General features: G+C 43.3%; 1 protein-coding gene and 1 pseudogene across 2 annotated transcripts; both read left to right on the forward strand.

The window, feature by feature from the left end:
• Positions 1-4,200: 4,200 nt before the first annotated feature.
• On the forward strand, positions 4,201-7,677 carry LOC311229874 (odorant receptor 131-2-like; the record flags this gene model as incomplete). Its single annotated transcript, XM_084315945.1, has 2 exons — positions 4,201-4,293; positions 6,871-7,677. 2 exons carry the CDS (start codon positions 4,201-4,203, stop codon positions 7,675-7,677), a joined length of 900 nt encoding a protein of 299 aa, XP_084172071.1.
• A 15,265-nt stretch (positions 7,678-22,942) lies between these two features.
• Positions 22,943-26,261, forward strand: LOC311229875 (odorant receptor 131-2-like; annotated as a pseudogene). Its single transcript has 2 exons — positions 22,943-22,990; positions 25,464-26,261. The product of its transcript is annotated as an odorant receptor 131-2-like (transcript).
• The last annotated feature ends 262 nt before the right edge of the window (positions 26,262-26,523 follow it).

Genomic DNA, 26,523 nt, shown 5'->3' on the forward strand with positions numbered 1-26,523 from the left:
AATGGAAACTATTGATTGGCATTGCGTTTTGGCAAAAAACTAAAGGAAAGATCATTCTCCTCCTTTTCAAATTCCTTAAATTTCACTGGCTCACATTGCAGGCACATTCTTCCCAAATTACTAAAAAGGGACAACAAACAGTAGTAAAAATGTATTCCCCTTTGACTGACAGTTTGGTAGTCAGTTCAAATGTTTTAAAATCGTAATATTGATATTCATTCTGACAGCCCTATAGTAGTTTTAGGGTGCTGTGTGGTAGTTTATGAGAATTTGTGGTGGTATAGGCTATGATTTGGGGTGCTTTCTTTGATGTTTTGAGCTGCTTTGTGATACTTTTAGATATTTTGTACTCAGCTTTGGGGTGTGTTGTGGTATTCTGTGGTTGTTTGTGATGCTTTGTGGTAAGCTTGTTATGCTGTGGTTGATTGGGTTCTTTATGGTATGGTTTGTGGAACTTTGTGGCATGTGTTGAGCTACTGTGGAGTAGTTGATGGTACTTTGTGGTAGTTTGGGGTAACTTATGGTATGTTCTGGGGGTACTACACTTTGTGGTAGTTTGGGGTATCTTATGGTATGGTCTGGGGGTACTTTGGGACACTTTGTGGTAGTTTGGGGTATCTTATGGTATGGTCTGGGGTACTTTGGGACACTTTGTGGTAGTTTGGGGTATCTTATGGTATGGTCTGGGGGTACTTTGGGACACTTTGTGGTAGTTTGGGGTATCTTATGGTATGGTCTGGGGTACTTTGGGACACTTTGTGGTAGTTTGGGGTATCTTATGGTATGGTCTGGGGGTACTTTGGGACACTTTGTGGTAGTTTGGGGTATCTTAGGGTATGGTCTGGGGGTACTTTGGGACACTTTGTGGTAGTTTGGGACAATTAGAAAGACCTTATCGGGCATATATCTGGACCTAGGCTGGTGGAGGGCCCTCAGAGTGTCTTGATCAAGAGGTTTGTTTTAAAAGGTTGTTTTCTGTGCAGGCTATGGAGGCTTAAGCTAAAATGTTCTTTCATCATTTAAACATAGGACAATGTAATAGTGCTGCCCTTATTTCCACTATGGGGGTTTAAATCATTAAGTGAATAAATAATAATTTTAGATTGTCTTTCGGGGTACTTTCAAAATAGATAAGGTCTATTTCTTCCGTGGATAGTAGTATACATTTCCGTTTTCATATTTGAAAAAAAAGAAGGGCACTTGGGGCCAAAGGGCAGGGGCTCAAGCCCCCCTTCAACCCTATCTGTGCACGCCACTGCTTGTGATCGACCTATGATATTATATAAAGTCTATCCCATGGATATCAAACTCAGATCGTCAGCTTGGTCTCCAGATGAGAGCATGACCTCTGAGGTAGGTACACAACAACCAGTGTCTATCTTAATGAATGCATTAGGATACATTTATAATGGGTTTAACATACAATGGACATTTCTACATCATTACTGCTTGAAAAAAAGGAAATAGTTGTACTTAAAATTGTAATAAAATCACCTGCAGCAGAAATGACTGATCCCATCTCTTTGTCAGGCAATTATGCAACAACTCAGTGAAGGACGTGCGTGTGTGCTTTACTAAAGGACCTAAATCATAACGGTCAGTGTTTAATATATGTCAATAATAATGTCAATGTTAGTATTCTGTTGTATTGGTTTTTAAGATTTTTCTTTTTTTTTGTTTTTTTTTAAGGGTGATTACTAACTTGTGATGGTAAAAATTAAATGTATTCTCCCAGCAAAACAGTTCTTCACCTTGAACCGGTGAAGTTATTTGATTATTATTGATCCCTGAGCCATATCCACACAGACTTTATCATTTGCGTTATTTGAGAGGGGTTTGCAGACATTTCATGAGCATTAATAATTTCATTATTTGTTGAGTCAGCTGAAGAAGGCATCAGGCTGCTAAACGCCAATAGACGTCTCAAATGTCCTCTTGCTTGAGAGTCAGAGGAAGTGGAATAAAGGGAAATGTGATTCTGTAATGAATGTAATGTATTGTAAATACTTGATGCTGTGGTGATCGCTCTATTTATTGTGATTGGTTTGCTTGCCCCTTCCATACAAATCATTTAAAAACTGGGCTTGCATATTATTCATCCGTGCCAATATAGAATTGTCTTATACTTTAGTTTTTTGTGTTGATCAGACTGTATGACACAAGAATTATTTTTGGCAATTCAATAAATTATCATAATCTATCAAACCCACCAGAATGATTGGCATCCTTGACAATAGGGCACAAATGAAACTAAACTAAACTAAACAAGAAATGACAAATACAGAAGATAGAGATTATTATACTCTTTCTTTAATAAAAAAAAGAAAAGAAATTAAATAAGGAAAAATGGGTGACCATTGCAAGGCAAATTCAAGGCCTCCAAAGTAAAATAGAAACATTTGCATATGTTGTATTTTACTTTTACATTGATTGAATGTATCTATACTTTGTGTCCACAGCGTTACGAATAGGAATATACTTAATGCATATTCAAAGGATATACTAAAATGTTCTGCATGTAGAAAATAACATGTTCTTTGTGTTTATCTTTTCCAGAATGTTTGGCTCATCTGTATCAATGCTGCAAACAACACTCCAGAGAACACTGCATGATTACCTGTAGAGGAACCTGCCGGTACTTGGATCTTGGTCTTCTGTATAACATCTCAGATTCAGATTCAGATTCCTTTATTGTCACTTATTTCACTACTTTACAGCAAGAAGAGTCCAATTCTATTTATTGTGGTCCCTCGAACATAGCAGCTTCCAATAATAGAAAAATACAATACATTTAGCATAGAATAAAATAAGATGACTAAAATAAAGATTACTATGTATGTATACAGTTCTAACGTGTGCAGTGCAATACAATACATTTAGCATAGAATAAAATGAGATGACTAAAATAAAGATTACTATGTATGTATACAGTTCTAACGTGTGCAGTGCAATACAATACATTTAGCATAGAATAAAATGAGATGACTAAAATAAAGATTATACAGTTCTAACGTGTGCAGTGCAATACAATCAATTTAGCATAGAATAAAATGAGATGAATAAAATAAAGATGACTATATACTAGGGATGTCCGATATTATCGGCTGACCGATATTATCGGCCGATATCGGCAGTAAAATGTGATATCGGAAAATATCGGTATCGGTTTAAAAAAAAAAAAAAACAATAACAATATTTGTTATATATATATCCAGTGAAATTATTAGTTACCTGAAATTATTCAGTTTTTGGGGGGGGGGGGGGGGAACCCTGCATATATCGGTATCGGTTGATATCGGTTGATATCGGTATCGGAAATTAAGAGTTGGACAATATCGGAATATCGGTATCGGTAAAAAAGCCAATATCGAGCATCCCTACTATATACAGTTCTAAAAAGTGTGCAGTGCAGATCAGTATGTAGATATTATACTATATACATTTTTTTATTACAAAAGGGCTATGTACAGTTCCAAAAAAAGTATGTTGTGTGATGTGCAATGAGCAATATGCACATTTTAGCAGTGTGTAAAATGCAATGTGCAACACAGTTTTTATCGGCAGCAACGTATATAGCTCATGTCATAGCTTCACATACCTAAATAATCCACATAATCCTAAATCTCCACTAGGCAACCACTTTTTTATATATTTTCGTTTTTAACCAGAATTTTTTTTTATAATTATTTGTTTACATGGGGCCCCTAAGGGGATTGCCAATGTCATTTCATTGCATATCGTCCATTGATGTTTAAGGTATATTGCAGAAGGAATTGCAGTGGAATGTGTTTTATTACATGTATATGTACACATACATACCAACTATTTGCCTGTTTTATTTCTCCACCCATCTATCATCCATAGCAACACTATATTATTACCGGGATCCCCTTTGAACTGCCCATCTGAGGTTTCTCTCCTCCACATTGCCAGTGGTGCTTTTCTTTTTTTTCCTATTGCTAGGTTTTTAGTGAGTTGTTCCTCATCTTCATTGGGGAATGTCTGGGAGTGTCACATATTTGGATTTTATGGTGGTTTTCTTGATTTATTGTGATGCTTGTACAGCCCATGGGGCATTTACCTTGTAATTTCAGGCTATACAAATACATTTGATTTGATTCCTATAGCAATCGAGACATGAACGTATCATCCTTCGGTGGGAATGCCAGTTCATTCGTGCATGTCAGGGACACGTTCACCATGGTGGTGACCAAGAATGTGATCGTCGTGGCTCTCTGCATCTCCATCAACTACGTCAACGCTACCCTGATCCACACCTTCAACAAACACCAGGTCAGTTATCTCTCTTTATCTGCAATAGAGAAAGGAAGCAATGAGGGAGGATTCAATCAAATGTTGTCTATAATCTTACACAGAAATACTAAGTATAGTTATTTTATCCAAAGCGCTTTACAATTATTTCCTCACATTTTACCCATTCACTCACACATTCACACACCGACGGGCAGAGGCGACCATGCAAGGTGCCAACCCGCTCATCGGGAGCTGTTAGGGGTTACGTTTCTTGCTCAAGGACACTTCGACACGCTGCCCAGGAAGAATTGAACCGGAAACCTCTAGATTACCATGACAGTGGCTCAGGAGGTAGAGCAGTCATCTGGGAATCCAGAGGTTCCCGGTTAAATTCCCGCTCCTCCCGGTTCGTTTCCTGCTCCTCCCGGGCAGCGTTTCAAAGTGTCCCTGAGCAAGACACTTAACCCCTAACTGCTCCTGATGAGCAGATTGGCACCTTGCACGGTCGCCTCTGCCGTCAGTGTGTGAATGGGTGACTGAATGGGTAAAATCATACCATGCCATAAGATATCGATGGCTATATTAATACCGTACCATTGTTTAAATCAAAACTCAAAACCCACCTATATCGCCTGGCCTTCCCTGACTCACTTTGACTGTTGCCGTACTTGTTGACGTGTTGTTCTGTTTTTCCTTTGTCTATCCGTTGATTGTTTTTTTTTCTGTTTATTTTATACTTTTCTTTGTTCTTAGCTTAGCTATGTGAAGCACTTTGGTTGACAAGCGTCATGTTTAAACGTGCTATATAAATAAATTTGATTGATTGATTGATTGATTGATGCAAGGGCAGACACGTGTGTGCCACCTACATGCAGATTCACGTCAAGTCAAGTCAAGGGTTTTATTTGTCACGGCATACAAGTATACAATGAAATGCGGGTGGTCTTGCCCGCAACGATGTGCAATACAGTAGTCCAACATATAATAGAATCCAATAAAACAACATTGTGCAATAAACAGGTAACATAGTGGGGCATCTCGGTATTTGTACATACGTTATTTACAGAGCATGGAGGACATGCTAGGTCTTTTGGTAGTGCAATACACTGTTACTGTTGCTATACTATTTTTAAAGTGACCTTTCCTTTGTGGCCATAAGTGTGGGCGTGTGCAGCATGAGTGTGTGCTTGCTCATGTTAAAGTGGCTGCTAGTGTGCGAGCGTGTACAGCGTGCGTGTGGTGTGTGTGCTCATGTGTGCTTGTGTGTGGAGAGTTCAGTGTTCTGTGGCAGTGTTCAGTAGGTCCAAAGTTTATAAAGTTTATAAAGATCCCACGGAAAATGTATGTTTTAAGATAAGATAAGATATTCCTTTATTGATCCCCTTGGGGAAATTCAGGCATCATAGCAGCATGGGGGAGGGGGGAGGGGAGGTACACTTAAGATGCCTAAAGAGACGCCCCGAATCGTGCGCTTTGTCATTTTGAAATGACTTGGACTTGGACACGGACTCGGACAAGGGTAATGGGGACTCGACCAGGACTCGACTCAGGCTCTTCTTTGGTGAATCAGATTTGGACTCAGACTCGAACACCCGGGACTCGAGACTCGGACTCGAGGTTTAGTGACTCGACTACAACACTGGCACAATGCAACATGCACAGGGCACCGCCGCAGTGGCTCAGTCGTTAGCACTGTTGCCTCACAGCGACGAGATCCTTGTTACAGTGTTGTGGTGGGGAGCGGTGAGTAGGGCTCAAGCGCTGGACAGAGGAACGAGGCAGGAAGCGATGGTGGCAGTGAAAAGGGCTTTTACTTGTAGTAAACAGAGTAACGTTACAAGGCACAGAGGAACAAACAGAGTAGCGGCACAGCCAAGCTGGCTCGGGGGGAAACGTGACACAGACTACGAATGAAACCTGACTAGAAAACGGACTGGGACATGAAAAGAAAGGAGAGCGACAAAAACAGGGAACACTAGAATAAACGTACTATCACTGGAAACAAAGGGGAATTCTGCGAACGGCAGGAATAGCAACCGGGTACACGATAGACAGGGAGCTTGACACAGGCAAGGTACACGGGGAAACACGGAAGACAGGGTACAGAGCAAACGGAGCAGGATACTGGAAAACACGGAACAGGATTCAGGCTACGAGCAACACAGGGAGCTTCACGGACGGACTGGGTAAACAGAACAGGATTCACGGAGCATGCAACAATGACGCCACGGGGAAAACATGGGACAGGCAGGAATATATACAGACACTGATTACAAGGGGCAAGAGCTGGGGAGGTACAGACTAAATAACAACAGATACAGACTGGGGAGGACACTAGACTAGGCAGGGGAACATTGCAGATAGCAGGAACACAGGAAGTGACATTAAGACAGGGAGCAGACTAATGCACAACACAGAGACTAGACATGACAGATGGAACATGAATACAGACAATGACGGCAACAGGCCACAGGATGGCAGCAGAGGAACATTGTCCAAGAGTCCTTGGGTGGATGAGAGGAACGGATTGTAAGAGTCCTGGGTTCAAAATTACTTTCTTTTCTACTCCCCTCTCCTCTCCTCTCCTCTCCTCTCCTCTCCAACCCTCCTGTCCAGATCTTCAGTGTGAACCCTCGTTACATCCTGTTCATCCACTTGGTGGCCAACGATTTGATGCAGCTGTTTCTCACCAGCCTCCTCCATGTCATCAGCTACGCTGTGTTCACCATCAACGTCTCCTTCTGCTGCCTCCTGCTGCTGGTGGCCATCTTCACCACGCAAAACACTCCGCTCAACCTGGCCGGCATGGCGGCGGAGTGCTACGTCGCCGTCTGCCTCCCCCTCCGCCATCCTCAGATCTGCACGGTCAAGAGAACGTACCTTCTGATCGGTTTGATCTGGACGGCGAGCATAATCTCCATCCTGCCGGACCTCTTCCTACTTTTGGCCACGGAACCTGTGGAGTTCTTCCATACCAGAATCTTCTGTGCAAGGGACTATGTGTTCCGGAGCGACTATAGTCTCAAGAAGCGGGAAACATCCCACATCCTGTGCCTGATCTTTGTTTGGCTCGTTATCTTCTACACCTACTTCAGGATTCTGTTTGCTGCCAAGGCGGCTAGCTTAGATGCTAAGAAGGCCAGGAACACTATCCTCCTCCATGGCTTTCAGCTGCTGTTGTGTATGCTCACCTATGTGCGACCTATGTTTGAAGAAGTCCTGTTGTATATTTTCCCTCAACAGTTTCTGGCCATACGCTTCACCAACTATATCCTTACACAGATCCTGCCGCGCCTCATCAGTCCTATTGTCTACGGACTACGAGACAAGATGTTCAGACAGTACCTGAAGAGATACCTCTTTTGTGGAGTGAGCATGCGCACCCGTCTGAACAATGTCACTGTGTTAAGAAATGGGGACTGATGTAAAAATCCAATCCCTAACCCTAACCCCAATCCAAAAACGTATAATGTTTGTTTGCTATGTACATTTTCCACAGTATAAATAATGGCTAGTATTGGCTAGTAAAGTATGGAAAAACGTACCTTTTTAAACTAGCTTTTAAATACATTTTTATCTTTATTTTATTATTTAACTTTCTTTATTTCTATCATTTTTACTTACATATTTGATTATAATTTGTATCATTATTTTATGTTGTTATTTTCGTATGTCTTATTTTACTGTTATTTTATTTGTTCTTATTGTTTACTGTCTAATTTTGCTATTATTATTTTAACTATTTTACTTTTCAGTCTATTGTTATTTAATTTGTTATTTTGTATTGTCTTATGTTATTGTCTTATTTTTGTATTTTTACTATATTACCATTTTGTATCACTTTAATGTATTTTTGTATCCTTTTATTTCGTTTTCTTGTGTAAAGCACTTTGAGCCGCAATCTGTATGAATGGTGCTATATAAATACAATTATTATTATTATTATTATTTTATTATTATTATTATTATTATTATTATTATTATTATTATTATTATTATTATTATTATTATTATTATTATTATTATTATTATTATTATTATTATTATTATTATTATTATTATTATCTAGAAGTGTTCTTCTAGATTAAATTGCTACCAGTACACACAAGATAAGGCTAAGCTTGTCTAGTATAACTGGATCTGTATCTTTTTTAACCCCCTTAACAGTCGGGCACATTTTGCATAAAACGTCTGTCAATTGCATACCCAAAGTAATTTGCGATTTATTATACTTTATACTTATAGCACATGCATGAGTCTGGTCTCTTTTGAAAAGTAACATTCTGAAGTTGCTAATTCAATAAATAAAAATCACTTTGAGTGCTAATGTAATAGAGAAACAGAGGTTTGAACACACTGAAATAAAATATTTGCTCCTTACTTTTGTGTTAATTTGTTGCCAGATGCCTGTTTTTGGGTTCCTACTGAGAGGTAGGAGCTGGAAAACATAACGGTACCATAGCCTGAAGTCTTATAGTCATACAGGTCCAAAGTTTACAAAAATCCCACGGAAAATGTGTGTTTTACAAAGGTTTTTGTAATGTGTGTATACCGCAATAATTCAGCGTGATTATCCCAAATGGCCGTCCGCTTAATTCCATTCAATCAGACGTGCGAGTCAAAACAAATAACTTATTGGTCTTCTTCTGTCCCCTTCTTGGCTACAACGGCGGCCAATAATTTTCGCCATCAGCGGTGACTGGTCAGTTCAGGACCGTTTACAACCGGATGTGGTCACTCGTCAGAACGGCTTGTCAAATGACGCTCGCTGGATATTTCGTCTTGTAACTCGAGACCCGAAGCACTCAATATAGAGTGTGGTGACGATCGAGCGGCGGGAAGTTTAACTTTCCAACAATGTATTGAATGATCAGGAGATGATCTTGGAGCCGGCAGACGAGTGCAAAGTGCCACGAGGTGAGGGGCACCGAACATTAAGAGGTTAATGGCCTCCCATGTACCCATGTGTTTAGGCTCAGACTAGTTTTGATCGTAAGAAATATAACCTCTGTTACATTTAAAAGTAAGTAAGTAAGTAAGTCAACTTTAGTTTAGTATAGCACCTTTCACAGACCAGCCACAAAGTGCTTCTGTTACGTTGTCATTGACATTCTTTAAGCTCGATGTCGAGTCAATGCAACACAACAAAGGAGACGGCAGTCAAAGTAGTTTTATAATAAATATTTTATGAAATAATTACCGTGAATGAAATGAAGAATAAACTAAAGTAACGACAGACAAGAACACATACTACACAGACAGGATCAGCGTCAGACACAGGGGAAGACAGAATACTTATACATGAGGGAATGACGAGACGAGACACACCTGGGTTGATTACAAATGGGTACACCTGGAAGGGAAAACGATAAGGACTACAAAACCAGGACAGGGAACTACAGCTAGACATAACACATCACACTGGGAACGCTTGATCAAGGCACACACAGACCCCACATGTAACAGCTTCACAAAGACTTTTTTTTAAACAAGACCACAAAACAGTGGAAAAACAAATAGTAGATTACTTTTTTTTTTTTTAAATACTTTATTTCTCAGTTTACTAGACAAGAACAGACAAACAAAAAGGAGGAGACAGAACAAAAATAAACAGACATAACAAAACTAAAAAAAAACTAAACGGACTGCCAGACAGGAAAATAAAATAACAGTGTGACTTAACTCAAAGCATTAAAGTGTGTTGTATAGCCAGGTGTTACAAGGTGCAGGTCAAACATGATATACAGGGGTGAGTCTCTGCAGAGTGCAATTATTTGTCCTTCAGATAGTCAATGAATGGGCTCCATATGTCCGAAAACCTGTTGTGCTCTTTGGATCTGTAATAGCGGATCCTCTCCATCTGTATGATTGTGATCATTTCATTGAGCCATTTCTGGAAACACGTAGATAGTAATAGTAGATTACTTTAACCTCTTAACACATTGGCGGCCACTGGGATGAGTCTAATAAATCTCTAGAGGACCGGGAAATGTAAACAGACGTGGGGCTGTTTGTAGAGCTAAATCTATACTTTATAGTATTGCTATCTGTCCATTCTCATTGTCAATTGAGTCCATAAACCGTCCCTTCAAAATGGCTTAAAGAAAAAAAAAATTATCGATACCTTCTCATTTTATAGCGCCATGAATATAAGCGTTATACGGGATTTGGTCTAGTATATTTTCTGGAAGGCTAGATATAGGGCTAATAGCTGCTAACGTTATATCCAATGGCATTTCCGTTTTCACAGATGCTACAGTTAAAACTCAAACTGCATATGATCGGCACGATCCTCAAGCATGTATGCATGAAAGGGGGGGCGGGGGACGTTGTTTCTTATTATTGATTACCAATAACCGTGTTCGTCTAACTAGCCACATAGGCCGATCGGATGGATGGCTATCAAAACAAGGCCCGATCGGGATGTACTTTACGTGAAAAAGATCTTACCGTGGGCCGGTGGGATCCCCCCGAGCATTTCCTGCATTTCCTGTTATCGGTTGCCATCTGGTAGATCGATATGTCCATTGGCTGATGATAAATCCCCTTATTGCATAGTGAAATCTGCAATGCTAAACGTAATCCAAGCTACAGGCTGCAGATCCAGAATCGAGCTAACATAAAACTCCATTGAAAGTAAAAAAAAATAGTCCACCGTTCAGCCACAGGGCACACTGCATTATTGCGATAGCGGATAATAGCGACGGATAATAGCAACGGGTGGAATCGAAACACGGAGATATCCGTTGTTCGTCCCCATTGTGTTAAGCATCGGACGGCGCGGCCGTCACGCACTTTCGCACACGGCACGGCACTTTGCCCCCGTCTGTCGGCTCCGAGCTGCTTTTTTGATGACCGAATACATTGTTGAAAAGTTGAATTTGCCGCCTTTCGATCGTCACCACACTCAACCTATGTGGCATATATAAGCGTGCTTCGGTCTCGAGTTACAGGACGAAATATCCGGCGAGCATCATTTGACAAGCCGCTCTGATGAGTGACCATGCACGTCCAGTTGTGAGCGGTCATGCTGTCTGAATATGGATACATGCAGAACAATTATGTAAATTCTATAATTATTGGTATATGAACACTCCAATATTCAGAAATAATATTTGGCTTAAAGGACATGAACCTATTGTTTTTCAGCAATGGCAAAACTGTGGTAACATTCTTTCAGACATTATGAACAATAAGGGACTAACTTAAATATGCTTATGGTCTCTTTCTTCTTTTCTTTACAGTTACACACCATGCATACTTATGGAAGGATACTTTCCCTATCCACCCATGAGTTGAAATAGTCACTTCCAATAGTCACTTCCAATCTCCGCAAAGGATTTGTGTCTGATATTTATAAAAATAAATAAATAAACATGTATCAAACACGTATTTTGGGATTAAAACAACATGGAACATAGATCTAAAATGTTGTGGAAATATGGATTGGAAGAGAGTATGGAACAACATGTCCATAACATCTCGCAATTATAATCACCAGTTCATTCACTACAAATTGATACACAGATTGTATTTAACACCAAGAAAATGTTGTCAACTTCAAATGGTATTAATTCCCTTATGTATGAAAAGGTTAGGCACACTCTGTGAATGTCCAGGAGTTGAACAATTCTGGACTCAGATGGTTAATATATTGTCTGATTTGGTTGAAGATTTTATTCCATGTTTGCCACAAATTTTTTCTATTGAATGACCATTATCTTATCTCCTTAAGCATTTATTAAAAACATTTTAATACATATTTTTTGCTGGATTTACTGTGGCTAGAAACATACTTGAGTAAAGGTGGACACCTCCACACTAACTGTGTGTTAATAAATGGCCCGATTTGGCCTATAAACCTAAATAGTACTATACATAATAATATTGATAATTAATAATATAAACATTTTAATAATGATAATAATAATGATATTGTAGTAATGCAGGAATGATGAGATGTGTAGACAGTTGTTGAATCTAATAATTTTACTCAATGCTGGAAAGTAACTAAGCACTTTTAAGTAAAATCTTCGAGCTACTTGTACTTTACATGAGTATTTTCATTTTAGGGAACTTTATACTTTTACTCCACCCAATAATTCATTCAAAGGAAATATTGTACTTTTTACTCGACTACATTTATCTGAACCCATCAATTACTAGTTACTTTGAAGAAAAAGATTTTGCATAGAAAACTTGGCAAAAATGTATGAAGATTATATACTTTCACATTTGAAGCCTGTCAACTTCAAGAGGACATAATCAGAGCAGCACAACTGGACCAGATACCACTTTAACCTAACCTTTAATCAGAGCAGCATAACTGAAGGTTATCCTATAACCCTAGTTATATGAATACTGGCTGAGCGTCTCGCTCTGCCTTCTGAGATATCATTATCGCCAGCACCTATTGTGCCCGTGGAAACCAAACACATGCACCCACCTGCACGTGACCACGCCACTCCCACACGTGCCTCTACAATAGGCAGGAAGTGGTCACGCTTACACCCTTCCAAGTTCGAATTCCATACGCGGAAAACATCCAAGGGACCTCAGGGCGCTGAAGAGCTAGACGCTCAGCCAGTATTCATATAACTAGGGTTATAGGATAACCTTATGTTATATCTCATACTGGCAATCACGTCTCGCCTTCTGAGATAAAAGGCAGAGCGGACGCGTGGCCACGTCAAATGCACCCCCTGAGGGCCCGTAAGCCCCTGTCAGGGAGGAGGGGAGTCCCGTCCACCCGCCCGTCCTAATGAAGGGGGGGAGGCAGTCAACTACAACCTATGTGCGAAAAAGGGGAACCAGGCACCCCAGAACTCACAGCGCAAGCGGTACCACGTGTGACACAGCACTCTGCGGTCCACACCCACACACTCCTGCTAGCCCACCTGATGGCGGGATGCAGGAGAGGTCCCGGACCTCAGGACTGCCTGGGAGACAGAACCCCCAATCATGTTCATGAGGTAAAACCTAACGAAAGGACTTGGGGAGGACCAGGAGGCCGCAACGCAGATGTCCTCCACCAAGGCCCCCCCCAACAGGGCAGCAGAGGCCGCCACACCACGAGTGGAGTGCGCCCTGACACCCCCGGGGGGAACCCGTCCAGCCAATGTGTAGCAAAGGGCAATGCCCTCGCACAACCAATGTGACAGGTGCTGCTCGGACAGCGCCTTACCCGCGCGAGGGCCACCGTAACAAACAACAGTTGATCGGAAGCCCTGAGATCCCGCGTGTGACTAAGGTAAACCTTCAGTGCACGGACAGGACACGACAGGTGAAGGCTCGCCTCCAACTCACTAGCGTGAGGAGGAGGGCGAAATGCCTGAAGCACAATATCCCTGGAGCGATAAGAGCTCCAGATATTCCTTGGCACGAAGGCCGGATCAGGCCACAGAGTCGCCTGCTATCGGCCCAAATAGACAGGTACTCCGACCGCACCAAGAGAGCACACGGCTCACCCACGCATTCAGCGGAGGTGATGACCAAAGGAACGCGGTCGTAAGACCGATGATCCAACGGCGCCTGCTCAAGAGGCTCAAACGGGGCCCCCAACAGCCTTTCCAGAACAGTTGGAGGTCCCGACTCGGAGACAGAGAATGTTCCACAGGCTTGAGACGCCGTGCGCCAAGCAGGAAACGTCCCACGAGACGCATCCCCACCAGATTCACCCTTTCAGCAGCCAAGCCATTAGGGGCTGCCCCGGAACAGGAGGCAGAACAGAGTTCCGTGTGCCTGAGAGAGGGCCCGCGGTGACCACGGAACAGGCCACGGCGGGGCCACCAAGCGCTGAATCAGGGCCGGGAACCACACAGCCATGCCCCGGTCCGGCGCGATCAGGACCAAAGTCCCGCGCTCCAGACGTACCCGCCCCAACAGCTGAGCTATCAGGTGTATGGGGGGGAACGCGTACAGAATCCCGGGCGGCCACGGACCGAATCGGCCGCCGCCCGGTGGAGACGGGGGGAGCGTACTCTTCCCTGTCTGTTGACATACGACGCAGATGTCGTGCTGTCCGTCCTGATCAGAACATGCTCGCCCATCACATGATGGCCGAGCTGTCCGAGGACTAGAAGCACTGCCTTCAATTCCAACACATTGATATGTAGTGCAGACCGGGCAGCATGGTCCTTGCCAGCTGCCCCCTACTGCGTCGGTCCGACACGTCCCCCCCCCATTCCCGTGAGGGAGGCGTCGGTGAAGACCGTGACGTGTGACAGCCTGCTGCCCATGGGGACCCCGCTGGTGAGGGCCCCAGGCCCCCCCCAGGGGGCGAGGTCCCCCAGTACTGACATGGGAACCTTCAGCAGCTTCCACTTGACTCTCACAGGGTCTATTTTCACACTGAAAAACCTACCTCTGTATCCTCCTCATGAAGAGGAGGCCAAGAGGGACCACAGCTTGAGCAGATGCCATAATACCGCGCAGGCGTATCACGGTCAGCGACGTAACCGTCCTGCCAGGATGGAACCTCCCGAGCGCGCCGAGAATATCCTCCCGCCGCCGCTCCGAGAGGGATGCCCATATAGACCTTGAGCTTAGAAATAAGCCTAAGTACTCCACCCGTTGACTGGGAAGAGGAGCACTCTTGTTCCAGTCTACAGCAAAACCCAGGCTGGTGAGGAATTCCACCAGCTGCCTGGTATGAGACCTGGCGATCTTCTCTGACCGGCCGAGGACCAGAACGTGGTCCAGGGTAGAATACAATTCGTATCCCCTGACGACGCAGAGGCCCCAGCGCGGTCTCCACGCACTTGGTGAAGATGCGAGGAGCCAGAGAGTAGCCAAACGGCAGCCTCTGGTACACATACGCTAAGCCCTGAAAAAGGAAGCGTAGGTATGTCCTAGGAGGGAAGATCGGGATGTGAATACGCATCCTTCAGGTCTATGGAGGTGAACCAGTCCCCCACCTGACAGCGCTTAACAGGTGGGTGACGGTCAACATTCTGAACCTTCCATGGGACAGGTCCAGTATGGGTCTCACCCCCCCCCCCCATTTCTCGGGCACCAGAGAATATGGGGAGTAAACGCCGCTCATCGCGTCCTCCCATGGGACCACGACGATGGCCTGCTTCGCCGCCAGAGAACGAATCTCCTCGGCCAGGGCTGACAATATAATCTGTGTCCGGTTAGCTTTAGTGTCCGGTTAGCTCCGTTAGCTAGCAGTCTATCAAGACCAGCCATTGGAATACTGTTTTCTAAATTGGGGAGGCTTTTAATCGTCAAGGTAAGAGGATTTTAAGTCATGGTATCCATAAACTTCAATCGGTTCCGATCCTTTGAATGAATGAGAATGTCAACAAACACGGCTTCACGTGGAAATCACTGACTGCGCCCAGAGACGAAGTGGTTAGGCAAAAAATTGTTCCGAGTATATTTGCTTAGAAAACGTAATCGTCGAATTCAATAATTTTTTATTTCTCCACGTGGTAAATACACAGGTCACAACATGTTTACAGGAACGTTTTGGAGATGTATTTGGAGTGTATTTCGTGACTGTAGGGCACTGTAGGGAACGTCAGGCTCTAACTCTGCCCCACTTCCAGTGATGAAGCTAAGCTACGCTAACGGAGCGACTGTTCCCTAAGCCTAATGCATGCACAGAGACAAAAAAGGTATGTATCTTCTTGTCTAACTCCAGGGAAGATGTTAAATAAGCTAATTTCCCAAAATGTTGGAGTATTCCTTTAAGAGTAAGACGGCCAGAAAGTATTTTTTTCTACACCGGTATCTCCTTATGGAACAGCCTGCCTCTGCACATCAAGTAAAGCCAGACTAAAGCCTTTTTTTTTTTTAACAAAGGCGCTTCTTTGGGAAGAAGTGTAGGATTGGAGATTATAAAATGTTTTCCAGTTTCTCTTAGTGTAGTGCAGGGTACGACATTTATTTTATGTCTTGTTGTAATATCTTTTTATTGTGTTTTTGTTTCCCATCGAGGACCACTTTGGAAATAAGTGATTTAAGTAATGCCTTTAGGTGCATTTGCAATCCTCTGGAATCCAAGGTCACAAATCAAATCAAATCAAGCTGTTGAGGAGTAGTTCACTTCTTTAGTTGTGTGAGAACAGCGCCACCGTGAGGCCAGATGATTAAAGACTTCACAGGTTATTTGTCACATTTGGTGAAAATTGGGACAAACTGTTCACAAGTAAGTAACACATCATTTCCTGTTTACCTTCTGCCTCTTCATGCGGATTGGCTTATTGAGTATCTACATCACAGAGGTCAAGACATCGGCCCCTAGATGCTGCACAATAATAATAATAATAACTAGACAATTCCGCGCAGGGGAAATTGTGAAAGTGTGGGTGACGACTGTGCACCGCCGGCCAACGGGGGAGAGGGTCTCTCGCGAGTCTCTATGACAAACGGTTCAAAGGATACAAAAAGGGGGCGCGGCCTAAGGATCGGGGGAGTGGTCAACATAGACCAATGAAAGAGGATATCCCTACTGAGTGCAATGACACAACCCGCAAGTCGCATAGCACTATTACACTATTACACACTATTACACACTATTACACTATTACACTATTACACACTATTACACTATTACACACTATTACACTATTACACACTATTACACTATTACACACTATTACACACTATTACACACTAATACACTATTACACACTATTACACTATTACACTATTACACACTATTACACTAGTACACACTATTACACACTATTACACTATTACACACTATTACACTATTACACACTATTACACTATTACACACTATTACACTATTACACTATTACACACTATTACACTATTACATACTATTACACACTATTACACTATTACACTATTACACACTATAACACTATTACACTATTACACACTATAACACTATTACACTATTACACACTATTACACTATTACACACTATTACACTATTACACACTATTACACACTATTACACTATTACACACTATTACACTATTACACTATTACATACTATTACACTATTACACACTATTACACTATTACACACTATTACACACTATTACACACTATTACACTATTACACTATTAGACACTATTACACTATTACACTATTACACACTATTACACTATTACACACTATTACACTATTACACACTATTACACACTATTACACTATTACACTATTACACACTATTACACTATTACACACTATTACACTATTACACTATTACACACTATTACACTATTACACACTATTACACTATTACACACTATTACACTATTACACACTATTACACACTATTACACTATTACACACTATTACACACTATTACACTATTACACTATTACACACTATTACACACTATTACACTATTACACTATTACACACTATTACACACTATTACACACTATTACACACTATTACACTATTACACACTATTACACTATTACACTATTACACACTATTACACTATTACACTATTACACTATTACACACTATTACACTATTACACACTATTACACTATTACACACTATTACACTATTACACACTATTACACACTATTACACTATTACACACTATTACACTATTACACTATTACACACTATTACACTATTACACTATTACACTATTACAATATTACACTATTACACAATATTACACTATTACACACTATTACACACTATTACACTATTACACACTATTTTTACATTTACATTTAGTCATTTAGCTGACGCTTTTATCCAAAGCGACTTACAAGTTCTGTGCGACAAGACAGCAAGAAGGGTATAACTCTATCAGCTGAGTAACAATGTTCATCAAAGTGTTGCGTGTTACAGTGTAGGTTAGTTTATTAGGACAAGTGCATGACATTAAGGTTAGTCGGGGTTAGATTTTTTTTTTTTTTTTTTATCATTTCAGATAATGGTTGAAGAAGTGAGTCTTTAGTCGACGGCGAAAGATTGGACGGGATTCGGCTGTCCTAACTGGGATGGGTAGTTCATTCCACCATTGTGGGGCAAGGACTGAGAATAGGCGGCTTCTCTTTGATGACCCTCCGGGAGCTTGGATAGGAGTAGATCTGAGGCGGCCAGAAGACGCAGAGCGTAGGGGTCTTGAGGGTGTGTAGTTAGAGACCATTGACCGGAGGTAGGCGGGAGCGGTTCCCTTTGCCGCACGGTATGCTAGGTCGAGGGCCTTGAAGCGGATACGTGCAGCAATGGGGAGCCAGTGCAGGTCCCTAAGAAGTGGGGTGACATGGGCTGACTTCGGTAGGTTTGAGATCAGGCGGGCCGCTGCATTTTGAATGAGTTGAAGAGGCTTGGTGGCAGTGGCCGGGAGGCCAGCTAGCAGTGCGTTGCAGTAGTCGAGGCGGGAGATGACTGTTGATTGGACGAGGAGTTGGGTGGCTTCTTTTGTCAGGAAGGGGCGTATCCTTCTGACGTTGCTCAGGAGGAATCTGCAGGTTCTGGTTGTCGCTGCGATGTGAGCAGAGAAGTTCAACTGGTCGTCGAGGACAACACCAAGGTTCTTGGCGGTCGGCGACGCGGTCACAGCTGCATTCTCGACTGTGATGGAGAGGTCGGTCAGGGGGGAGGATTTGGCCGGCAGGTGGAGCAATTCTGTTTTGCTTAGGTTCAGTTTGAGGTGGTTGGTCGTCATCCAGGCGGAGATGTCGGACAGACAGGCCGAGATCCGCTCAGAGACGTGGATATCTGAGGGAGGGAAGGAGAGGAAGAGTTGAGTATCATCGGCATAACAATGATATGAGAAGCCATGAGATGTGATAATGTTACCCAGTGATTTAGTGTAGAGGGAGAAGAGAAGGGGTCCTAGGACCGAGCCCTGGGGGACACCCGTCCGGAGGGGGGCGGGTGGCCGACAGAGTCCCTCTCCATGACACTTGGTAGGAGCGGTCATTGAGGTATGATGTCAGCCATGTCAGCGCAGATCCAGCCACTCCCATTCCTGCGAGGGCCGCGAGGAGGATCTGATGGTTGACTGTGTCGAAGGCTGCAGATAGATCTAGGAGAATCAGGACAGAGGAGAGGCCTTTCGCTTTTGCTAAGTGAAGTGCCTCTGTGACCGCAATGAGGGCCGTTTCTGTGGAGTGGCCAGTCCGGAAGCCAGACTGATTGGGGTCTAGGAGGTCATTCTGTAAGAGATAAGCAGTAAGTTGGTTGGATACAGCACGTTCAAGTGTTTTAGAAAGGAAGGAGAGAAGAGAGACAGGGCAATAGTTGGCTATGACGGTGGGGTTCAGGGTTGGTTTTTTTATGAGGGGCGTGACTCTGGCTTGTTTTAGGGAGGTGGGGACCACCCCCGAGTTGAGTGAGGAGTTGATGGTTGCAGTTAGGAATGGGAGGATGTCCGGTGCTATGGTCTGGAGGAGTGGGGAGGGTAGCTGGTCCAGCTGGCATGTAGTCGGACGGTTCGACGTTACCAGTGTCAGGGTCTCGGCTTCTGTAATGGGAGAGAAAGATGACAGAGTGAAGGATGAGGTTCTCGATTCAGCGTTTGGAATGGGTGGGGGTTGGGAGAAGGAGCTGCGGATGTTCTCCACTTTTTCCTCAAAGAAGATCGCAAAGTCTTCGGCAGAAAAAGATGAGGGAGGAGGAGGTGGGGGGGGGAGTGAGGAGGGAGGACATGGTAGCATGCAGTTTGCGAAGATTCTTGGCAGAGGCCTCGATCCTATGGTGAAAGAAAGAAGCTTTGGCATTAGTAATGGTTTTGGAGAATGTTAACAAGAGGTTGTGATATGTGTCGATGTCAGCAGTGAGGCGTGACTTTCTATACTTCCTCTCAGCCGCTCTCAGGACCTGTCTTTGTTCTCTCACTGCATCCGTCAGCCATGGACTGGGTGGGGAACGGCGGGCAGGTTTCTCAACGAGGGGACAGAGCTTGTCGAAGGAGGTTGCAAGGGCTGAGAGGAGGGTGGAGGTTGCCATCTCTGTGGGGAGAGCAGAGAAGGTGTCACTCAAAGGTAGAGCGGATATTATGTCAGAGGAGAGGGTGGAGGGGGATTATTACACTATTACACACTATTACACACTATTACACTATTACACACTATTACACTATTACACTATTACACACTATTACACTATTACACTATTACACTATTACACTATTACACACTATTACACTATTACACGATTACACTATTACACTATTACACACTATTACACTATTACACTATTACACACTATTACACTATTACACAATATTACACTATTACACTATTACACACTATTACACTATTACACTATTACACACTATTACACTATTACACTATTACACACTATTACACTATTACACCAAGTACAATGGCACAATCCGCAAGTCTCTACGACAAACGGTTCAAGAGATACACTGAGGGGGTGTGGTATAAGGGGGCGTGGTCTAAGGATCGGGGGAGTGGTCAACATCGACCAATGAAAGGTGGTCAACATCGACCAATGGCACAATCCGCAAGTCTCTACGACAAACGGTTCAAGAGATACACTGAGGGGGTGTGGCCTAAGGGGGCGTGGTCTAAGGATCGGGGGAGTGGTCAACATCGACCAATGAAAGGTGGTCAACATCAACCAATGAAAAATGAAAGAGGATATCCCTACTGAGTACAATGACACAACCCGCAAGACACAACCCGCAAGACAGAGGGCGCTGTCCAGCAATTCAGTACTGCAACACAGTGATGGGCAATGATGGGTTAAGTGGATGATGTCATTGGCAGGTCAGCTGAGCCATGAGCCCTGAGCCTCACAGCTGTTAAGCCTGAACCAATCAGCCATGAGCACAATGACTTGCATATTCTGAATTTTCTTTACATGACTGCATTGTCACGTTGATTAAAAGAAAACTATAAGAGATGAAGCGTTGTGACTCGCACAAGAGCACTACAACGAGTAGGCGAAGGGTTGTGTGCGATAATTGTGGCATTCGTGCGATATTGTGGCACTCCTTCTGCGATCGGAACAGAAGGCTAAAAAATAGTGTGAAAAATTTGATTTCTAGAGTGCGATTGCATGGCGGTCAATGGGGAGGAGAACCTTCAAACAAATGGTCGTCAGTTGAGATAGAAATGTCCAATTCCATTTATTTTTCTTTTGTGAGCGGGCTGACAGCCGTGTCATCGTTTTGATGTGTTTGTTTTATTTCTACGTCCAAAATTGAGATCACACTCGCAATTCACCCAAGGTAGGGGAAAAAAGATTATTTCAGCTGCTACACTCTAAATTGCAATGCATTCCCAATGGGACCGTAATTTTACCGTTTAAAGTCGATTCGTAGCCAGACGGTGCGGTGAAACTTTACGAGTTCGGAGACCGCTGTTGCCATAGCCAAGCCGCTCGTTTTGATACCTTTCACGTGTATGGGGCGCGAACGCTTACGTGTTGCAAAGTGTTTGCAAAATCGGTGGATCTCGCACTCTAAATTGCATGCATTTCTGAAATGTTACAGTTTAAAGTCGATTCGTAGCCAGACGGTGCGGTGAAACTTTACGAGTTCGGAGACCGGTGTTGCCATAGGCAAGCCGCTCGTTTTGATACCTTTCACGTGTATGGGGCGCGAACGCTTACGTGTTGCAAAGTGTTTGCAAAATCGGTGGAATAAAGAAGAATAAAGAAAAAGAGTGACAAGAACTGGGACCATTCCAGTGGCTTCATCTTCACTTCACCTACTTCACTTTCCTCTGCAGAGCTGTAACTTTACCCCCCGTTCACAGCTAATGAGATGGATGTGTTCACACACGGCTCACAGACACGTGCACACACAGACAAAGGCAAACGTACATGTGTATGTACACACACACACCATCTTAGCTGTCCATCGTGTTCAATGATGACGCTTGCTCCAGGGATGGGGGGGGTTCAGCGACGCTGGCGCTGGTGCCACTTCTTGTGGGCGTTGAGTCTGATCCTTGAGCCGCACACCCGTCCGCAGATGGCGCAAGGGAAGCCAGATACCTGGGGGATGCCAGCCGCCCGCTGGTGTCGTTGTGTGCGCCTCTCAGATTAATATTACTACTGTTGGCGTAGGGGGGAAATATAAATAGTTTGAATGCAGTGTGATGTACAATTTTCATTTCATTTCAAACCTTTATTTATACTCGTGAAAGCACTGAGGTTTCCCTCATTTACAGTGATGACGAGTTAACAAAGGACACAAATATCATAACAGTTAATAATTACAATGAATTACAATTACTACAATGATGGATTAAAAACAATTACATGATTCAGTACATAGGTCAAGTGCAATGCCTTTAAACTCCATGAATGACGGGAATGTTCCGAGCTTTAGAGTCTTTTGCAGGGTATTCCATGTGTATGGAGCATCGTAGGAGAAGGCAGATTTTCCAAGCTCAGACCGAACTCGAGGCACCCTGAGCACAAGCCGATCATTCGAACGAGTTTTGGTAGGTGACAGCACTCCAGACCAACAAAGATGTTTATACCAGGGGTCTCAAACTCGCGGCCCGCGATGATATTTTGTGGCCCCTGTTAAATAATTACTGAATTAAGACACAGCACATAGGCCACGTAGCAATACTCCATATCCAGGAGACACATAAATAGGCTTACGAGTCTACACAGCACACCCCCCCTCACTCACACACTCTCAACACACACACACACACACATTGACTACACGCTGGACACTGTCACACACACACATACACACACACACTCTCAACACACACACAAACACACATTGACTCCACGATGGATACTGCCACATCTGGCAAAACTCCGGACCAGATCACAATCAGTGTATCCACTTAAAGTCCATTAGAACCTTGGGTGAGAGATCTCACCAGATTAGCCAGATCAAATAATTCAACTCATTGTCACAAAATGGCACAAGTCACTAATATACGACCGCCCAAGGGATTATAAGACCCCGGGCGGGTACTGGTCAACATACCACAGTCTCCATTAATCACAGATCGTTATCGATAAAGACACAGACACGCACATATGTGCACGCAGGGACGTGCACAGGACTTTAGAGGGGCAGGTGCTCAAAGGCTGAAAAGGGCACTACACTTGTGTGTATATATTAAACGAGTGCGCGTAGCGCGCAAGCGCGATTTTTAAGGGCCCTTTTCGGGCGGGGGGCCCCCTTTTTATGCTTTTTGGGGGTTTTTGGTGATCAAATATTGAATATTGAACTATAATAATCAGTGCAGGAGCTCACTTATCCTTGAAAGACACTTTTATCACTGACTTAAAAGGCCCATACATCTCCATAAATGTTCAGGGGGGAGGGAATAAGTACTTACCCTACAGACCCCAAGAAGTGCTGTATATTCTGTATTGTTTAATATAAATGCATTTTTTATTCCAATCCTGATTTGTATTTGAGGTTCCCAAATCCCATCGGACTTGAATTCTTCGTGTCCCTCAATGAGTGTAATACCAGCTTTCAACAGCGGTTTCTATCATCATCATCATCATCACCACCCACGCTATGCATAAAATATATAGGTCTGCGGAGAGGCACACTGAGGAGGCCGTGCAAACTGCAATGGAATATGGGGCATCTCTCTCTCTTTACCTAATATTTTGATTCTATCCTGAAATTTTTTCAGTTGGAAGGGCAGTCTATATGCGTAACGGTAAAAAAAAAAAAAAAAAAAAAAAACATTTATTTATTTTTTTTTTTCAAAAAGGGCACTTTTTTGATGAGGATCAAAAAGGCAGGTGCTCAGGCACCCCTTGGCCTCTATGTGTGCACGTGCCTGTGTGCACGTAAATGTGCGTACCACGCACTCATGCACGGCAGACATACAGGCTGACCAATACACAAGACACACGACGTGCACTCAAGACGAAGACCACATACACACTGGACTATTGGGGGACCAATAAAAACACTAGGATAAGGGAGGAGGGGGACTTCACTTCTTCTCTGCTTTGACTTCGATGGGACTGGACGGACGAGACTGCTGGACATTGACTGGACGGATGGACTAGACTGACACAATGACTTGACTGCATTTTCTTTTTATACACGACCGGCCGGTTGTACCAACTAGATTTCAATTGTACCTTGCTTATTCACTTTTTATAATACTTTGCTTATTCACTTTTTATAATACTTTGCTTATTCACTTTTTATAATACTTTGCTTGTTCACTTTTTATAATAAATACCGTCAAAAGTGTTTAATCTCTTTTACTGAACAGCACATCATCTGGATCTGCTTTGTGTCGAACAACTGACAATATATCAGATTTCCAATAATGACACGTTGGCCAAATACATGTTGTTTTATTATTACACTCCAGAGGACCCCAATTAATTAATTTGAAATGTAATTTTAAACATGTAGCCTTTACCTTTGAGGCAAGCAAACCAGTTAATGATGTTTCTTCATTCTTTACATGATATTACTGTTCTACTGCGACTTGTTTACAAAATCCAGTAATAAGACACCAAATGATGATGTTTTTGTTGAGATATATCAACTTATAGCGACCATTGTTTTGCAGATGGCAACCGATGCCTCTTCCATTGCCATGTACAAAACAGTGGCTGCTATACAGGCAGCCATGTTGGATGATAGAACTACACAAACATTCCGTGACCTCTATTTTTTATTACATAAACATGGCAGCCACACTTAATTCTTACTTATACATACTTAGTCCCGTTGTTATGAAACCTCTTTTCTAAGTCAGACTTTCAAAATAAATGTGCTACCTGGCGTCATCATGATTCGTTGACAATACAGATAGGTACGAAAACGACTTCTTCCCCATGTTTATACTGTATGACGGGGCGACAGTAGCTCAGGAGGTAGAGCAGTCTTCTGGTGATTGGAAGGTTCCTGGTTTGATTCCAGCTCCTCCTGGGAGCGTGTCAGAGTGTCCTTGAGCAAGATACTGAACCCCTAACTGCTCCCGATGAGAAGGTTGGCACCTTGCATGGTTGCCTCCGCCGTCGGTGTGTGAGTGAATGTGTGAGTGAATGTGAGGCATAAGTTCTAAAGAGCTTTGGATAAAAGCTATATATAAATGCAGTCCCTTTACCGTTCATATAATAACTTGCTAAGATACAGTGATACAGTCTAAAGCTCAAGTTGACTGGTAAAAACATTTAGATGTTTAACGCTTGTGCCTCTGTTCTAGGTTGGAGTTCCTAGGCTGGGTTTTGTCCCACAGAGGAAAGGATATTTGTATTATCGGATGTCATTCAATTACATTCTTTTCTACTCCCTCCTCATATCCCTCCTGTCCAGATCTTCAGTGTGAACCCTCGGTACATCCTGTACATCCACCTGGTGGCCAACGATTTGATGCAGCTGTTTATCGCCGGCCTCCTCCACGTCATCAGCTACGCCGTGTCCATTAACGTCTCCTTCTGCTGCCTCCTGCTGCTGACGGCCATCTTCACCACGCTCAACACTCCGCTCAACCTGGCCGGCATGGCGGTAGAGTGCTACATCGCCATCTGCCTCCCCCTCCGCCATCCTCAGATCTGCACGGTCAAGAGAACGTACGTTCTGATCGGTTCCATCTGGATGACGAGCGCCGTCTCCATCCTGCCGGACCTCTTCCTACTTTTGGCCACGGAACCTCTGGATTTCTTCCATTCCAGAATCTTATGTTACAGGGACAACGTGTTCCGGAACCCCTACAGTCTCAAGAAGAGAGATGTCTCCCACAGCCTGTGCCTGATCTTTGTTTGGCTCGTTCTCTTCTACACTTACTTCAGGATTCTGTTTGCTGCCAAGGCGGCTAGCTTAGATGCTAAGAAGGCCAGGAACACTATCCTCCTCCATGGCTTTCAGCTGCTGTTGTGTATGCTAAACTATGTGTGACCTATGTTTGAAAAAGTCCTGTTGTATATTTTCCCTCAACAGTCCTTGGCTACGCGCTTCACCAGCTATATCCTTATACAGATCCTGCCACGCCTCGTCAGTCCTATTGTGTACGGCCTGCGAGACAAGACGTTCAGACTGTACTTTAAAAGATACCTGTTTTGTGGAGTGAGCATTCGCACCCGTCCGCGTGACGTCACCCATATTAAGAAATGAGGCTGGTGTTAAAACGCAGAACGAGCAGAACAGAATGAAATTCTCCGCAACACTCCAAACCTCAGCTGGCCTCTGATGGAAATCAAGCGCGCCTATATCGATCTGGTTTCGTGGACCATTGGAGGAGGACCCCGTGTTTAGCCTTCAGTTGTACCTTGTGTTTTTATTTACTTTCACTTTTAAAAGCTCGTCAGAGATCCGTTTCCACTCGACTCAAGCCATGGTGTTGCATCCAGTTATTTTAGCTAATTATTATTGCTAA

This window comes from Notolepis coatsorum (assembly GCF_963971535.1).
Source record: "Notolepis coatsorum genome assembly, chromosome: 6".
NCBI classification, from domain to species: domain Eukaryota; kingdom Metazoa; phylum Chordata; class Actinopteri; order Aulopiformes; family Paralepididae; genus Notolepis; species Notolepis coatsorum.